This window comes from Suricata suricatta, chromosome 10 (assembly GCF_006229205.1).
Source record: "Suricata suricatta isolate VVHF042 chromosome 10, meerkat_22Aug2017_6uvM2_HiC, whole genome shotgun sequence".
In the NCBI taxonomy this organism is placed as follows: domain Eukaryota; kingdom Metazoa; phylum Chordata; class Mammalia; order Carnivora; family Herpestidae; genus Suricata; species Suricata suricatta.
This window is the reverse complement of record NC_043709.1, coordinates 63,411,098-63,426,193: the sequence shown is the minus strand read 5'-3', so window position 1 is coordinate 63,426,193 and position 15,096 is coordinate 63,411,098. Positions and strand designations below refer to the sequence as shown.

The following is a 15,096-nucleotide window of genomic DNA, read 5'->3' as shown; positions in this document are numbered from 1 at the left end:
CCTCGGCAGAGTTGAGAAGATTGCTCAGGATTGATCTCCTGTTAGCAGGAGCATGAAATTCTGCAGTTCCCTTCATAATGTGCGCGCTTCCCACCTGGTGCCATTATCTAGTGTGGTTCTACCCACGGAGGGGTTTTAGAATGTAGGATGAGTGAAACTGCAGTCCAAAGTTGTTTAAAAAAAAAAAATTCTCCATGGATGGGAACACCCAGGTATTGTCTGCCTGCATTCAGACCCACCAAGGATGCAACCTGTTCCCAATTTGGAGCTTGGGAGTTTATCAGACTTGAGTAGGAAAAACAGAAGAATGTGTGGGGTGAGAACTTGGGAGTGGAAAAAATTGATGTCAAGGACATTGAAATGGCATCTGTTTTTATCCAGGCTAATTACATGTGTAATGAATGGCTGATGAACCATTATTAATTTGAAGCAAATAATCTACAGTTCGCTCTTGGGAAAAGAGCTCTAGTACAGATCACTTCCTGTGATGAGCCAGTTCTGAATCTGCACACTATTCGTATATAAGTGCACAAATCCTTTGTCTCCATACTTAGTATGGCGATTTTAAGGGCAAAATGAGAGAAGGAAGCATTTAGGCCAAAACAAGGGGGTTGTTTTATGCCTAAACATCCATTCTCTGGGGGTTTCCATCATAATCATCAGGGACAGAAGCATTCTTTCTCTTCCATCACCCATAATCAGTGTTCCCAGCTGGTACTTGGCACTGGTGCCTTTGTCTCTGTGCCAATGCAATAATGGAGCGATCTGTGGGAGGCTGGCTTTGTAGCAGGTGCAACTTTACTCCTAAGGGAAACCAACGACCAACTTAGTGTATGTCCCTCTACGGGAACGCCCTGGCTATGGGAGGGGAATATGGTGGGCTCTTCCCAGGTAGTCCCTAGAACTTAGGAAAACCTTTTCTCCACAGACTTGCCCTCGAGCCCATTTACCCCTACACAGTGGTTGCACACAGACTCTCCTCTGGCCTAGTGCTCATCGCCGGCCCAGAGGGATGAAAACACCCACTCAGCAATCTGCCAACCCAGAAGGTCAGCACGTGAGCAGTCTGGTGTCTGCCCTCTAGGCCAAGGTGCAGAGACAGCTGGAGCGTTAGAGCCATTTGCCCCACTCCAGATCAGCCTAGAGACCAGAGCTGCTTCTCTTCTCAAACAAATGACTGTGGGTGATGTAGGACCCTGGACTGTTCAATGTGGTTTTTTTTTTTATGTTTATTTTTGAGAGACAAGGTGAGCGGGGAGGGGTGGGGGGCGGCCCAGAGGATCTGATGCAGGCACTGTGCTGAAAGCATGGCTCAAACTCACCGTGAGATCATGGCCTGAGCTGAAGTCAGACGCTTAACTGACTGAGCAACCCAGGTGCCCCTCAAATGTCTTCTTTCCAGTCTCTTCCTGTGCCCCATATCACACACTCCACTTACTCTCAATTATAAGATCTGAGGCCACAAAGCTCCACAAAAGTTACAGCTGCCCTGTCTCCCCCCTTCTGGCTTCTAGCAAACTAGCCAGTAACCTGAGGGAGCCCATAATGTGGTAGCTTGCCACTCAAGGATAGTGAAATCTTTAGTTGCCTTCTTTTCTATGCTGTCTTCTTCTTCCTTAAACCCAGAGTCTGCAAGAGAATTGTAGGCCACTTGGCATTAGAGCTTTTAACTTTGACTTTTCTCACCTTTTCCTGGAAGACATTCAGGTAAGGATCCTTTGGGGTAAGGAGAGAGGCCCAAGGGTGAGTCCCTGAGATGAACACTGGGTAACTGAGATGACCTTGTCTCTCGGCGCTCCTGGGGTGTCTTCTTATCCTTGGGCTGGGATGCCCCCAAAGCAGGCCCTTACCTCTTAATGGCCTTATCTTTAAAAGTGAGCCTATACCCACACACCTCATTCACACAGCCCTGCAATAGAGCAAGTGTGGGGCCAGTGACATGTAGTCTTTTGTCACTGCTAGAGGATAAACCAGTAGAGCAGATTTGGGGGTCCTAGGAGGATATATGGTGTGATTCCTACCCTGGAAAGGAAAGCATTTCTGGATTTACTACTAGGACTGAATACAATTTATGCCAGTGCTGGGGGACAGAAGGGAGTGAGGGGGACCCGTCACTTGCTCCTCATCTGAGCTATTTCTTGGCAGATTTCAAAATGAGACCATTACAGGGAGGGAGGGCTGAGGCCAAGGGAAGAAGTTCACTAGCACCATCGGCTGGCAAACCTAAGAAAGAAAAGCAGGGCCTGGACTCTGCCCCACTCCTGCTCTCCACCTGTCTATACCCTTTCTCCCCTTTCCCTGGCTTTGCCAGAATCCCTGGGCTCCCGCCTCCCCACCCGCCCCTGGAAGGCGGGACTTGGCTGCACCCACGTGTGGTGTAGTTATATGCTCCGAGCCACAGAGAAGCTGGGAGCGCAGCACTGAGCCAGATCAGTTAGAGCAGTGGCACGATGGCTGGCAAGAAAGTCTGCATCGTAGGCTCCGGCAACTGGTAAGTGGCTCTGTCAAGAAGTATGGGAAAGGGAGGTTCCCCCAAGTACACAGAGGATTAGGGAGCGAGTCTTGGTGGGCAGGAGGCAGACACTGGGTAGGAAATGCCCTCCAGTTTCTGTTGCCCCTGCTATCTTCTGTGACTACCCTCACAGGACAGATGGTGCCCAAACCTTTTCCTGGCCCTTGCCTCCCTGGGCAGCTGCACCTGTTCACCACAGGGAGGGAGCTTTCAGAGTCCTCTCTGCCTGAATGGCTACTTAAGGTTGGGGGGTTGGGGAGATCAGAAGGCTGTCCCCCTTTTCCAGCTGCGAAGTGTAAGGTAGACTAAGTCTCCTTAGTGTTTTGCCGAAGACACACTTCCATGGTAGTGGGGGTCACAAGGAAGGTGGCAAGTAAATAATCCGGTAGGCTACTATGCTATCCTGAGGGGGAGCATTGACCCCTCCCCTGCCACCATTCCCCGCTCTTGCCCCAACTCCTCCACTTTCTGTACTCCCCCTCCCACCAGGGGCTCTGCTATCGCCAAGATTGTGGGTGGCAATGCAGCCCAGCTATCACACTTTGACCCACGGGTGACCATGTGGGTGTTTGAGGAAGACATCGGAGGGAAAAAGCTGACAGAGATCATCAACACACAGCATGAGAATGTCAAATACCTGCCAGGGCACAAGCTGCCCCCCAATGTGGTGAGCCCCAATACCCTGGGAGGGGGAAGCAGAGAGGTGCTTCCTGCTGAGAGCGGGGGATCATTTCAGCTGCTACTTGGACTGGGGAAGCGTCTTGGGAGGGCTGCTCTGGGCATAGGGCACCCCTATGTAAAATGCCCAAACTGCTCTCCTGGGATTTCCTGGGACTGAGGAGAACTTGAACCCTCTCCATCATCCCCGCCCCATACACTTGTGGGCTCCTAGGCAGGAAAGGGTCCGGGAGAGGACAAGGAAGTTGGTTTCCGTGGCAACCAAAGACTTGGGGTCTGGGTAGCGCCTGCCTCAAGCTCTAATCCTGTTACTTATTCACTGGGTTATTAGCAGACTTGGAGGCTGCTCCTTGGACTTAAGGTTCCTAGTCAAATCCATGTGGCTTGTTCCCAACCAGGAAAGGGGAAGCAGAGAAGACAGCAGGAAGTGCTCTCCCTTCCCAGTAAGAATCAGGGTGATGAAATCCTACTTGGCCTCTCCCTCCTGCCAAGTCCAGGCCTCCTGTGGCCTTCCTCACTGTCCCATAGCCAAGGGCTAGACAAGCACTGAGAGGAGGCTCCCAGGAGTCCTCAAGAGCCCTGAGCAGCTGGAACCAGAGAGGGACTGGACTGACGGTGAGGGGGAGGGAATTCCATTCCTCCAAGTTCAGGCCTTCCAAATTAGATCCCCCAATTGCCCTTCCTTCTCCCTCACCGGCCTCACACCTTGGCCCCGAGATCTCCTGAATGGGCTAGGAGAAGTCCGTGAGGCCCATGAGCACTGGTTGCCCCCCATAGGTGGCTGTCCCAGACGTGGTCCAGGCTGCAGCGGGTGCTGACATCCTGATCTTTGTGGTGCCCCATCAGTTCATCGGCAAGATTTGTGATCAACTCAAGGGCCACCTGAAGGCAAACGCCATTGGTGTATCTCTTATTAAGGTGCCAGAAACACCTTCATGTGGATGGGGGGCAGCTAACTGTTGTGGGTCAGGGTGGGGGAAGGGAGGAGAACAGAAAATAGCAGAAGTAGGCCAAGGGTTTTTTGGAGAGAAGAGAGGAGTTGCTTTGAGGAGGCTGAGAAATAGGTGCTGGGGGCCACTGGGGTGGGGAGGTTGGTTGGGAGTAGAGGTAGCTTTGGAGGCAGATGTCTTGAGTTTAGGAGGCATACAAGAGATGCCTGGGGATATGAGAGGTGGGCTGGTTTGAGGAATGTGAAAGGAAGCTGGTCTGGAGCAGTGGCCGGGACGGAAGTTGGTTGGGGCTTAGGGATGTGGAGAAGTAGGTTGGTTGAGGGCATGTGGAAGAATTTTCAAATGGCTTCATTTTCACATGCCATCTACTCTCCTCACAGCAAGCTTTGGCTGGGCTGGAATAGGGCAGGGCCTTTGGGGAGGGACACTAATGAACAGTAGATTTGGAAGGGGCAGGACTTCTGGGTGGGAAGCCCTCAGCTGGGCATAAAGGGCACCTGGCCTGAGCTCCATCCTGTGCCCAGGGGGTAGACGAGGGCCCTAAAGGGCTGAAGCTCATCTCTGAAGTGATTGGGGAGCACCTTGGCATCCCCATGAGTGTGCTGATGGGGGCCAACATTGCCAACGAAGTGGCTGATGAGAAGTTCTGTGAGACAACCATTGGTGAGAGCCCTAACCGTCACCTGCAAGTGCAGCGTGTCACATCCCCTCTCTGTACTCCCCCACCCCCACTTAGCCGTCTTCTCCCCCATAAGGCAGGCAAAGGAAAGAAGACCCAACCATCAAAGGTGAGGGAGGACTGGGACACCCCCAGGGAAAGGGTGGCAGGTCCTGCTTAGGGCTTGTATGGGAAGAGTCGCCTCTCAAAGCTTTGCCTCCCTTCCCACTTTAGGCTGCAAGGACCAGGCCCAAGGAGAGCTCCTGAAAAAGCTGATGCAGACACCTAATTTCCGCATCACAGTGGTGCCAGAGGTGGACACGGTAGAGATTTGTGGGGCCTTAAAGGTGAGAGGGGTGCAGAGGCATCTATGAGGTGGGGAGAAGGTCCTGAAGGAGGGCCTGGTTTTGCCATATGAGGTTGCTGGTACTCCTCACTCTTGGGCAATTGCTTGCCTTCCCCACTAAGTCCCCCCACACACAGGAGGAATTGCAACAGCAAGGTCAGGGTCATTCAGGCCTGCCAATTATTCACTATCAAACACTGGACCTCCCTCCTTCTTCCTTTCTTCCTATAGCCCCTTGTAGGACATTCCCGTCCTTGCCTCCAGTGGCAGGAAGTTCAGGGGGAAGAGGAGATGTCCTGGGAAAGCACCCAGGCCAATGGGAGATAAGACATCTAGGTCACCCAGGCAGGGGTTGATGGCTAGAACTCTGGATCTTGGAGAAGTTGAGGGCATCAGGGATATGGAACAGAATAGTCAAGGATGGGAGGGCTAGCTGAACAGAATACTGGTTTTCAGGAAATGTTCTCAAGGATGGAGTAGGGGGCAGGGCTGGGGAGCCAGGAAGCACGAGCCCAGGGGTAGAACAATTGGGAAAATCAAGAGGTGGAGAGAGTTGAGGAGTACACCCACTATATTTCAATGGCTGATGGAAGGAGCGTGAGGCTGGTGCTCGACGGGCCTGCAAGAAGGGATCCTTTCTCACCTGTGACCTCCACTGCCCAAAGAATATAGTGGCCGTGGGAGCTGGCTTCTGTGATGGGCTGGGCTTTGGTGACAACACCAAGGCAGCGGTGATCCGGCTGGGCCTCATGGAGATGATCGCCTTTGCCAAGCTCTTCTGCAGTGGCCCTGTGTCGTCTGCCACCTTCTTGGAGAGCTGTGGTGTTGCCGACCTCATCACTACCTGCTATGGAGGGCGGAACCGAAAGGTGGCCGAGGCCTTCGTCCGCACAGGAAAGGTGGGACCCTGGGAGAATGGAGGGTGGGCCCTTCAGGTGTCTAAGATCCCACCTCCAATCTGAGCCCCAGACTCTCCACCTCCCACTGACAACTGTCCTCTGCCATTTCCATCTACCCGTCTTGTTTTCTTCACAGCCCATTGAGCAGCTGGAGAAAGAGATGCTGAATGGGCAGAAGCTGCAGGGGCCTCCGACAGCCCGGGAGCTACACAGCATCCTCCAGCACAAGGGCCTAGTGGACAAGTAGGTGTCTGCCCCAGCCCCAGTGTAGGAGGAACCACAGCCAGAAGTGCTCTCCACACTCATCTTCCTGATCCCTCAGTCTGTGAAGTGGGTGGAGAGGGAACCTTGTATTTATAGACAGAGAGACTACAGCTTGGATAGAGCTGATCTGCCCACTGTCCCCCAGCTAGTTCATAGTCTTTGGACTCCCTCCAGTCTACTGCTCTTTGCACCACATTGCTCGGACCCCTCTGCATAGCCTCACTTCTGGTCCTTTCCTCCTGTCCTTTGCTGTGGGAGCTGGAGCTCTGGGGCAGCAGGAATACACTCAACTGACTGTCCTACCTCTCTGTCCATCATCCCAGTCTAAGCTGCTCCCTGGGGGCCAACCTTTCTGTCCCCTGAATCTTGTCCTGGGTGCTGAGGTGTGAGGAGGACAGTCTCTCAGTCAAAGTGCTCCCTGAAAAGGAAGACAAAGACCGTGGGAGTGATGGGCTGGTCAGAGCAGAGCTCTATTGGTCTGAGAAAGAATCCTAGAATAAAAGTATGAAACGGGTTCAGAAGATCAGCGTATGGCTGGTCAGGGGAACGCTTCCAGGTAAAGGAAGCAGCCTGTGTAAGAGAAGGAAGAAGGAAGGAAGGGAAGAAGGAAATGCATTTATTGAGCACCTTCACATTAATACATAATCACTCCTTCATTACTTTGTTATATTGGTCCCATTTTCTAGTTGATGATTCTGAGGCTTAGAGAGGTTAAGTGGCTTGTCCAACTAGAACCCAAAATTCATGGCAGGGAATCATATGGGTAAGTTCAATACAATAGGGAGCAGGGCAATTAACAACCTGCCCTCAAACCCAGGACTAGGAAGTTCAAATTCTCAGCAACTGGAAATTGAGAACCAGAGTCAGCCTAAGCTCAAAGGTGGGAGAGTAGGGGCGTGGAGGGTTAGGAGGTAGACGGAGTGGGCGGGGGCAGCTAGTAGGGGGATACTGGAAGGCTAATCTGGGTTTCTCCTTCCCCATTCTAGGTTTCCTCTGTTCATGGCTGTGTACAAGATATGCTATGAGAACCATCCAGTGGGTGAATTCATCAGTTGCCTACAGAATCATCCAGAACATTTGTGAGCTGAACTGGGGCCAGGCCAGGCAGCTTCTTTACCCCAGTGGAGATAGTCAGAAGCTTGGGGTGCCTGGCCACCAGGACCTCTGGGACTCTCCATGGAGCAGCCTCTTCTGGAGGACAGGAGGCTGTGGGGCCCAACTACCTGCCTGGAGTTCCTGAACCATCAAGCAGCTTATAGCCTCTTGCCACCACATCTTGCCAGAAATGGAGTTGCCTTGTTCCTCTCCAGATGTGGGGCTTTCTCCTTGTCCTCTGGAAGGGGTAGAATCATGCCCCAGTGCTTCTGCTTTGGGTGTGTGTATTGGGGGGAGGGTGAAGGGAGAGGGAGACAAAGGCTGCCCACGGCTGCCTCACACAGACCAGGAGTCCTATCCCCAAGCCCAAGTAATTAAATGGCTAAAGAAGTACCTCAGCCACAAGAGAAATGAGGCAAGGGCTGCCAAAAAGGGGTCTGGGCTTTTGAGCTTACACAGGCCCCAGAGACCCCTTTGCTCTGACCTCTGCCAGGCCCCACAAAGCATCAATGGATCTCAGTGTTTGTTAACAAAATACAAAGCTCTCAACCCCCTCCTAGCTTCTCCTAGCAACATCTGTGTCCTCAGAAACCTCTGGTCATTCCTTCCCGTCCACCCCCCCCCACCCCGTCCCCGCTCCCCCGGCTGCCCTGGCACCAGACCTGCTGCCATGCTGGCATCTCTAGCCCTGGGGCTTGTCATTCTCCCCAGGGACTTCCTAGCTCTGGCCAGCACCTCCCCACCATGCATGACCTTTCTAAGCCTTCCCTCAGCCTCTCGGCCAGCGCCCTCTTTGGGGAGCAGGAACCTAATCTGCTGACAGCTACACCTTTTCATAGCTGGTTCAGATCACTCTGCTCCCTATGACCTTTGTATTTGCTCTGCCTCTCTCTCTGGAGCTCTAGTGGGGGGAGGTGTCATTTGGGTCTCACCTGCCTCTATCTTCCCAAGGACATCCTTGGCTCCACCCCTTTTCTTCTCCCATACCCTGTCCATATTTCTCAGCTGCCCCCAGAGCAGCCAGGGCATCAGGAGGCCAGGGGGCCAGAGAGTGCCCCCAAAACTAATCAGGGGTAGGGAAGGAAGGGTAGGCAAGTCCCTGTTGATGGCCCCTGACATTCCAAGGCCATCTCTCCTTTGTCATCTGAAGGAAGGTCTTCTCCTGAAGTATTGACCACTTCTGGCACCTCTGGAGTTTGGAAACTCAAGGAGGAAAACATTAAAACCACCCTACCCGCTGTGGTGAAGGAAGAACAGGAAGGGGAGGAGGGAGCATGCTTTGAACTGGCCTTGTTTCAGGATGGGTTGGCAGCCAGGGAATGTCACAGGTCAGCAGCCTGGGCCCCTGGCTATAAATAGGCTGGGGCCTGCCAGGCTCCAGCCATGTTCAGCAGAGGATCTCAGCTTCCTATGTGGCGGCACCTGGCACACTGTGGCTTCTGCCAGCACTATATTAACCCTTTCTTACTCCGTGCCAAACCAAGGAGGCAGCCCCAGCCCTCCAGGATTCACTGCCTTACCAGTAAAGGGCAGAGCTGTCCGCATCAGGCTGCAGGAGTGAGGGGCAGAGCCACCCCAGATTTGGCTGGCCCTGGCACTTACTGAAACCAGAGCTGCCTCCCCAGGAGGTCAAAGTGGGGACAGAAAGACAGCTCTTTTCCCTTCAGCTGCAGCTGCGACCTTGTTAGGTAGTCCGACATCTTTGCCTACTTTTGTTCACTCCAGAGTTAACAATCTGGGCCTTCCAATCAAGCCTATTACTTGTCTACTCAATAAATCGTGTTTTTTTTTCAGAAATGAGTGGAGGAAGGACGCTTAAGTGTACGTGGCAGTGTGTATGCTGTGGTGTATTACTACATGTATAGGTTTTCCCTCATGCCACTGGGGAAAAAAAATGGAGGAAAAACAGAAGAAGAAATCTCTCCTCGATAATTCCAGGCGCTCCGGGCCCCTGAAAGGGGTGCCCATGCGGTCCCTTTCTCCCCAAGTGGCACTCCCTTCCCAGCCCTTCCCAGCGCGCCTTTGGGTCTTTACCACTCCTCCTGCAAGAGGGGAGTTCACGCACGGGCCGGAAACGTTAGACATTCGTTCCTCGTACCCACTCTGTGGCCATGGCCAAGCATGTCGCATTCTTGGCGGTCCAGGCCTGGCGGTGGGGTCAGTTCCTACCTGAGTTCACGGGGAAGAGGGTAGCTCCAGGATCTAGGGGGCGCGCGGCCCACCGCCAGCGGGCTGACCCCGAGAGAATCTACCAGCTCCCGGAGGCGTCACCGCACCTAGGCTGGCGATTGGCTGACTCTCTCTGAATCGAAGAGAAAGGTCATCTTCTCTATCTTAGCTGTATATCCTAAAGTTCTGGTTCTAGAGCTGGGTCGCCAAAGACGCTCTCTCAATGGTGAATGACTACAACCCCCAGAATGCAACGGTCCTCTTTGAGAGGAAGACTCGTCTGAGGATGCGTAGTAAGGGTGACTGACCCGGAAGCGCAAAGGCGGCAACCAGCCGAGCTGCGGCATCCCCGGCTCAGTACTCAAGTGGGTGGATTGTTGTTGTGTCCGGCGCGGGCTTCTCTCTCTGGTGTCAGAAGCGGAGTCCTAGAGGGTAAGTGGGTCGGGTGGGAGACAGAAAGGGTGGCTTTCCGCACTAATAGCGGCCCAGCACTCTCGCGTACATGGTCAGGTCTGCTGCGTCCGGCTGCGCTAGGAAATTGCGCAGACTGCGGCGGCCTGACGCTGCCTGCAGAGGTGGAGATTGGACGCCAGGGAGCCACAGTTGCGTTGCGAGGGTCCCGCAGGGGCCCCCTGCCCGCTGAGGCGCCCAGTCTTGGGTGCCCTTGAGATCACCGCGTATCCTGTGCCGCGGACTGCGAGCCCCCATCTGCACCACTTCTAGCCCAACGGGCCCCTGACAGCCATAGGCTTCTGTGAAACCTTGACTCCAACCCCAAAGTCTTGGCCCTCCGTGCTCTGACTTCGGTATCTCGGACCCTTCCCTGCTGCGTCTTCATATGTGGCTTTTCTCGGGCACCCTTCGTGCCTCTCGATTTAACAGCTCCACTGTTGCTGCTTTCAGCTCTTCGAATACTCCCCCCGCTCCCTTTTTACTGGTGTAAATCCTGCCCGTCCTTTCTAAAAGAGCCACACACCCTTTCCCCAGCTTATTGTTAATTTTTCTTGAGCCCCCCACGTTTTCTCTGAACTCTCACTTTGCCTCTCTTCTGATCAGTTCCGTCTTCTACCTTATGTAACAGGATTTGGGATATATGGCTTTCCCCCATCAGACCAGAGCTGCTTTGTGACAGAAGCCATGTTTTCTTTGTGGCCTTCATAGTACGAGTAAAAGGTAGATAAATTGAATAAATCTAAGTGGAGGTGGCTGGAACACATTTGAGGAAACGATTTCCAGAGGAGAAATTCGAGACGAGGGACTCCCATGTTTGGGGTAGGGGCAGAAAAAGAGAAGGGCCAGAACTTTGTGAATTGCACTCCTATGGAATTCTTCATACTGGTTCTTGCATTTTTTACCGTTTTTCCCCCCCGTGTTTTTTTTTTTTAAACTTAAGTCTAACCCCGTAACAGACCCAGCTTTGAGCTTTTTTTTTTTTTTTAATAAGAAGATGGATGTTCCTCATATGAGAGTGTTTTGCTAACCTCACAAGTTTCTTTCATTTCCAAGGTAAATCCTTCTATCTGGACTTCTAATTTAGCCTTTTCCTGAGCCATCCTGTATCTTGTTCTATCCTATGCACCTCTTTTTATTCTCAGGTTAGCCACCAGCCCCTTCCTTTTTAAAAACATATTCATACCTTATCAATAAACAAAACATAACTAGAATTTCCTTGATCTTGTTAATCTTCTCAAGCCCACTGCACCATCACTTCTATTTCTTTAACCAGAAAATCACAAGAAATCTTTGAGGTGAAAAGTTATACTTCTAAGAATCTATTTCCTTCTGCCCCAGAAAAATACATAGACACATGAAACTTGGGGGTGGCGTTCGTAGCTCTGCTGGAACTCTGGCTAAGAATTTGTGCTTTAACTGGGTGCCTGGCTGGCTCAATTGGTAGAACATGGGACTCTCCATCTCAGGGTCATGAGTTTGAACCCCCTGTTAGGCTTGAGCCTCTTAAAAAAGAGAGAGAGGGGGAGGGAGGGAAAGGAAGAATGAATGAATGGATGAATCTGTTCTTTCACTTAATGCCTGGTCCAGTTCAGTGCACTAAATTGACTTCTACCCTAGGTTTGTTTACCCATAATTGAGTTACCTTTTCCCATCTGGTGATCCCATCTGACCAGTCTTCATGGCACTTAACTTGGGATAGGGATTCCCAGTTGTCATTCTGGCTCAACAGGTGGGAAGGATAACTCACTCAGTGGCAGTGACTTGTTGCAGTGTTTTTCAACCAGGAAGGGAGATGTATTTAAATGAAAAAGCCCCCACCCCCACCCTAATTTTTCTGGAATTTCCCACCTGCCTTCTTTCATGAATTCTTTTCCTTCTTCAAACTAGCATTCCCTTGGTTTCACTCTCTGGTCTTATCCTCTGCTTTGGTGTCACTGTTGCCTCCGTACCTATAGCCTAGTATGTCTCTCAAGATCTGGTCTAATTTGCATGTCTATCTGCCTGGTAGACATCACATGAATGTTGTGTTAAACATCTTAATTTTAACATATCCAAGACCCATTGCATGATCTTGACTGCTACTCACTGCCACAATCACCCCATTATGCACAGTGATACACACCTTTTTCTTTTCATTTCGTATTTCTATTAACAGTATCCCAGTCCACAGAGTTTCCTAATTTTCTACCTTGGAGATATTTTCAGCTTTGCCCTAATCCATTCCGTTAATAAATCTTGTTCTTCTGAAATAACTTCTGCATCTGTCCTCTCCATTTCTACTGCCCTGTCTTAGCTCAGGGTCTCTGGAGAGTTTTTGTTAGCTTGAACATAGAAATCTCAGGTTGGATTAGACAAGAAATGAAAGTGAAGTTCTAGACACCAAAATTGCATCTATCTGTTAGTAGATGTTCTGTCACTCTTTTAGCCAAGCTGTACCATCCTTTTACTTTTGTTAGCTGGTGAATGCTTCCAGCCTTCTTCCTCCAGCCCCTCGAAGAAGTGGTCCTCTAACTGGTTAGCATGTGGCCAGGGCAGTAGAGGATGGGTGAAGGAATAAGTGAGATGGAGGTTGAAGGTTGCGGGGTTCTATCCTGGGAGCTTGTTTACCACCTTAGCATCCGACTCTGTGTACGTGTGTGTTCTTCACTGCCTCACAGTGAAGGTCCTTTCAAACCTCAGAACACAGCTCTTCCTCACCTGAACCTGTGCCATTTGGTTTTCTTTCTCTGACTATTGAATGTCACTTTCCATAGTCATTTGGAATTAGAATTCAGGGAAACTGTGCCTCAGCTCAGTTGGGTTCCACCCTCAAGGACTGGCGTCGTGGCAGTGAGTAGCCCAGAGAGCTCACTGTGGGAAGCTCTTACAGGTCTCATCCTACTCTTGACCCCCTAAACCAGCTAATCCTGAACTTTTCTTCCAAATTCTTGACTTTTAAGAAGCCTGTTCTCACTAATTTCAGTGAGTCTTTTAATTTCAATTCCCAGAACAGAGAGGAGCCCATGAAACACATTCATAGTCCCAAATTGAGGAAGATTTTGTTCAGGATGAAAGAGTCCCATGCTAAACTTTATCTTGTTCTCTAGTTCAGAGTATCCAGGGAACAGTTCGATTAGAAGTAATTTATTCTTGCTAATGTGAGGTAATTTGTGGGGACTCAGTTACTTTTTAATGCTGGGGATAGGTTCTTGGTATTACGTTTGGAACTTGAAATTAATGTAGAAGGTTAAGTATAATTGAAATAATATAAACATATTGTTGGCATTATTTCAGGTATACTGTGGCTTTAAACAGATGCTCGAGGGATAACGTGGGAACTTACCCACTGTGAACAAGATTGGTTTTATGGGAAAGCAAACTGGATATATTGTAGAAGCTTCCCATTTGATCCTCCCAGAGAGAATTCTATTGTTTAATCCCTGACTACCCCCACTCATACCCTACTAGCCAGAACAACGGATGCGTGCTTACAGTTATACACCAATTAAGAATATTTCTGAGTGGTTCATACCAGTTTTCTCCACAAACATAGAGGGCCAGGTGTTACCTGTGATGTCATTCAAATGCACCTCTTTCCAGCTGTGTTTTTATGTCTCCTGTGCGGACTTTGTGACTCTTAAGAGTTCCTGAACAGTATCTTCCAGTAGAAGACCGCACATGGGTCGGGACCTTCCAGAGTAGAGTACAGACAGACTAAGCAGGAAGCAGAAGTTGTAGAATGGCCTTAAACAGAGAAGTGGGCTGGGCAGATGAGACCATATCCTTGGGTCTAAATCTAGTCTATCTTTGTAGGGGACAACATGCCAACTGCCAAGCAACTAGCTGACATTGGCTACAAGACCTTCTCTACTTCCATGATGCTTCTCACTGTGTATGGGGGCTATCTCTGCAGTGCCCGAGCCTACCAGTATTTCCAGCGGCGCAGCGCCCGGCGCCAGGCTGCAGAAGAACAGAAGACCTCAGGAGTCGTGTAGAACCGGGGGGACTATTTTCCTTGAACAGAGAGGCCTGAGGCATGCTGTGGAACGATCTCACCTGCAGTCATTTCCAAGTCGAGAGAACTAGGGCCTTAATGGGTTCCAAATCCTGCTGAGAAAAGTGCCCATGTTTTCTCTGGTACTGCCAGTTTGGGGAGACTGTCGAATCACAACAGGAACGGGGGGATGAGGCAGACATTAAATATTTTGCTGTGTCTGTGTCTTGGTATTTTTGTTTACTTAAATAGGGTATGGACTACAAAGGTGGGGCCTTGACTACCAGTTTTCTAGTTACAAACTGGATTTCCATATTTTGAACTCTTAGCACCCATGAATCGGGGGTATGCAGTTTTAGGAGTAGTAGTATCAACTCATGATCTCAGAAAAAAAGACTGTCTAAGCATCCATGTAAATCCCCTGAAAGACTCTGTAGAGACCAAAGCTCTTCTTTGGTCAGTGGCCATTCCAGGACCAATTACTGCATCCAGGTAAACGGGTACTCTGGCCCGCTCACGGCCACAGGTGCACCCCTCAGTTAAGGAAGGCAGACGCCCTTGTTTAAGAGCCCTATCAGAATTGCCCGAAGTGGAGGAGACCTAATTCTCAAAGGGAAAAGTTGTTGGGCAGCTTCTAGTAATGCAGTCCAGCTCCTTAAGCTCAGTGGGTGTAGTATTAGCATAGAATTGATTTCACATAGGAACTCTACCTGCAGGTCTTCACAAAGTTGTGAAGAGGATGTGAAAGAAAGCAGTGCATTCAAGCTAGAACCCAGCTATGAAAAGAACTGTTCTTGCCACCATTCCATGTCCAGGTTTTGAGCCTTGCTAGTTCATGTCATTCTTGGTAATCGACATCCTCTTGGACACTTGTCTCCCTCACGTGCGTGCTGCTCTGACTTTTGTCCTTCTACTAAATGTTCACCTGAAAGCCGCCTTCTGTGATTAAAAAAAACCCTCTGCTTTCCTATACTACCAGCCCTTTACTCCCATCCTCTCTTGGTGTGTTAACCAAGAACTCTGCTTCCTCTTGCTTTCTCACTTGCTTGTATAGTAGGGTCACCACCATCCTTTCTTTTTTTAATTTTTTTTTAATGTT

The 15,096-nt window shown here is 50.5% G+C and overlaps 2 protein-coding genes and 1 long non-coding RNA gene across 3 annotated transcripts; 2 read left to right on the top strand and 1 right to left on the bottom strand.

The window, feature by feature from the left end:
- Positions 1-1,355: 1,355 nt before the first annotated feature.
- GPD1 (glycerol-3-phosphate dehydrogenase 1) lies at positions 1,356-9,199 on the top strand. Its single transcript, XM_029954473.1, has 8 exons — positions 1,356-2,491; positions 3,002-3,179; positions 3,968-4,108; positions 4,665-4,803; positions 5,033-5,145; positions 5,810-6,043; positions 6,180-6,286; positions 7,294-9,199. Exons 1-8 carry the CDS (start codon positions 2,451-2,453, stop codon positions 7,388-7,390), a joined length of 1,050 nt encoding a protein of 349 aa, XP_029810333.1. The 5' UTR covers positions 1,356-2,450; the 3' UTR covers positions 7,391-9,199.
- On the bottom strand, positions 5,698-9,775 carry LOC115304322. Its single transcript, XR_003914382.1, has 3 exons — positions 9,572-9,775; positions 6,656-6,725; positions 5,698-6,051 (listed from the first exon to the last, which is right to left on the bottom strand). It is a non-coding gene; the product is annotated as an uncharacterized LOC115304322 (long non-coding RNA).
- On the top strand, positions 9,289-14,222 carry LOC115304321 (cytochrome c oxidase assembly protein COX14). The gene is made up of 2 exons (XM_029954474.1): positions 9,289-10,003; positions 13,817-14,222. Exon 2 carries the CDS (start codon positions 13,825-13,827, stop codon positions 13,996-13,998), a length of 174 nt encoding a protein of 57 aa, XP_029810334.1. The 5' UTR covers positions 9,289-10,003; positions 13,817-13,824; the 3' UTR covers positions 13,999-14,222.
- Positions 14,223-15,096: the final 874 nt, after the last annotated feature.

Excerpts from the sequence above, each read along its gene's own strand:
- GPD1 (XM_029954473.1), top strand. The coding sequence starts at position 2,451 with ATGGCTGGCAAGAAAGTCTGCATCGTAGGCTCCGGCAACTG. Across the intron at positions 4,109-4,664 it reads TTGGTGTATCTCTTATTAAG|GGGGTAGACGAGGGCCCTAA; the intron begins GTGCCAGAAACA and ends TCCTGTGCCCAG. Across the intron at positions 6,044-6,179 it reads CCTTCGTCCGCACAGGAAAG|CCCATTGAGCAGCTGGAGAA; the intron begins GTGGGACCCTGG and ends TTTTCTTCACAG.
- LOC115304321 (XM_029954474.1), top strand. The coding sequence starts at position 13,825 with ATGCCAACTGCCAAGCAACTAGCTGACATTGGCTACAAGACCTTCTCT.